This window comes from Pyrgilauda ruficollis, unplaced genomic scaffold (genome assembly GCF_017590135.1).
Source record: "Pyrgilauda ruficollis isolate IOZ18807 unplaced genomic scaffold, ASM1759013v1 scaffold1108, whole genome shotgun sequence".
Classification (NCBI taxonomy): Eukaryota; Metazoa; Chordata; class Aves; order Passeriformes; family Passeridae; genus Pyrgilauda; species Pyrgilauda ruficollis.
The window spans coordinates 1-2070 of record NW_024509300.1 but is presented as its reverse complement, the minus strand read 5'-3'; the positions used below and the strand labels follow the sequence as shown (position 1 = coordinate 2070).

Here is a 2070-nt window from a genome sequence, read left to right as displayed (position 1 = left end):
AATGGGAATGGGAATGGGAATGGGAATGGGAATGGGAATGGGAATGGGAATGGGAATGGGAATGGGAATGGGAATGGGAATGGGAATGGGAATGGGAATGGGAATGGGAATGGGAATGGGAATGGGAATGGGAATGGGAATGGGAATGGGAATGGGAACAGGAATGGGAATGGGAACCAAGGTGGGAAATGGGAACAGAGCCCAAGAGCAAAGGTGGGGAGGGGGATGGGAAATGGGGAGGAGGAGGAGGAGGAAGAAAAGAAGGAGGAAACTGAGGAAGAGGAGGAGGAGAATGAGGAAGAACAGGAGGATGGAAGGCAGGAAAAGGAGGAGGAAGAGGAAGATGAGGAAGGACAAGCAAAGGAGGAGGAGGAGGAGAAAAAGGAAGGGCAGGGAAGGGAGGAGGAAGAGGAGGAGGAAAGGGAGGAGGAAGGGCAGGGAAGGGAGGAGGAAGAGGAAGGGTGGGAAAGGAAAAGGAGGAAGAAGAGCAGAAGGAAAAGGGCAGGGAAAGGAGGAAGAACGGGGGGAGGAAGAGGAGGAGGAAGAGGAAGGGTGGGAAAGGAAAAGGAGGAAGAAGAGCAGAAGGAAAAGGGCAGGGAAAGGAGGAAGAACGGGGGGAGGAAGAGGAGGAGGAAGAGGAAGGGTGGGAAAAGGCAGAGAAAGAGGAGGAAGGGCAGGGAAAGGAGGAAGAGGAGGAGGAAGGGCAGGAAAGAGAGGAGGAGGAAGAGGAGAAGAGGAAAAAGTGGGAAAAGGAGGAGGAGGAGGAGGAAGGCTGGGGAAAGGAGGAAGAGCTGGGGGAGGAAGAGCAGGAAGAGGAGGAGGAAGAGGAAGGGTGGGAAAAGGCAGAGAAAGAGGAGGAAGGGCAGGGAAAGGAGGAAGAGGAGGAGGAAGGGCAGGAAAGAGAGGAGGAGGAAGAGGAGAAGAGGAAAAAGTGGGAAAAGGAGGAGGAGGAGGAGGAAGGCTGGGGAAAGGAGGAAGAGCTGGGGGAGGAAGAGCAGGAAGAGGAGGAGGAAGAGGAAGGGTGGGAAAAGGAGAAAGAGGAGGAGGAAGAGAGGAATAAGGAGAAGTGGGAAGAGGAAGAGGAGGAAGAGGAGGAGGAAGGCTGGGAAACTAACCCCCCCCCAATAAAAATTCTTCATCCACAGAGGAAGGACGAGGAGGAAGAAGAGGAGGATGAAGAAGAAGAGGAAGATGAGGAGGAGGAGGAGGAGGAGGAAGAGGAAGAAGACGAGGAAGAGGAGGAGGAGGAAGAGGAAGGAGAGTCCTCCGAGGCCGAAGGGCGGGTGAAGGTCAAGGAGGAAGAGGAGACAGAGGAGGAAGAGGAGGAGGAAGGAAGAGAAGCCACGGCGGCGCAGGGTGGGGATTGGGGATTCTGGGGGAATTTCGGGAGGAATTCCGGGGAAGATTGGGAATTTTGGGAATTCTGGGGGGAATTTTGGGGGAATTTCGGATAATTCTGGGGGGATTTGGGGGAATTTAGGGGAAATTTGGGAGAATTTTGGGAATTCTGGGGAGATTTTGGAGAAATTTGGGAATTCTGGGGGGAATTTTTGGGGAATTTGGGATAATTCTGGGGGGAATTTTGGGAATTCTGGGGGATTTGGAGTGGGAGTTTTGGAGAAATTTGAAAATGTTGGGAAAATTTGGGAGGAATTTGGGAATTCTGGGGGATTTTGGAGGGAATTTTTGGGAGGTTTGGGAATTTGGGGGGATTGGAAATTCTGGGGGGAGTTTTGGGAGAATTGTGGGAGGATTTGGGGGAGATTCGGGGAATTTTGGGAATTCTGGAGGATTTTGGGGAGAATTTGGGGGGATTTGGGGGGATTTGGGGGAAAAATTGGGGGGATTTGGGGTTTGGGCGGAAATTTGGGGATTTTGGGGTGAAAATTTCCCGGGATTTTGGGGGGAATTTTATGGGACTTGGGTCGGGATTTGGGGATTTGATGGGAATTTCCTGGGAATTTTGGGGAATTTTTGGGAATTCTCTGGGATTTCAGTGAGGATTGGAGGATTTGGGCTGGAATTTGGTGGGATTTGGGGAAAATTCAGGAGCAGACGTTGGGATTTGGG

The 2070-nt window shown here is 52.1% G+C and overlaps 1 protein-coding gene across 1 annotated transcript in view; it reads left to right on the top strand.

Annotated features, from left to right (window-relative positions):
* The window catches only part of LOC121358835 (death domain-associated protein 6-like), a gene marked incomplete at both ends in the record, with an annotated part of 8031 nt that extends 6675 nt beyond the window's left edge, over window positions 1–1356 (top strand). The window contains one exon of the mRNA XM_041477317.1: window positions 1146–1356. Within this exon, the coding sequence (XP_041333251.1) occupies window positions 1146–1356 (211 nt within the window). The remainder of the gene's footprint in view (window positions 1–1145) is intronic.
* Window positions 1357–2070: the final 714 nt, after the last annotated feature.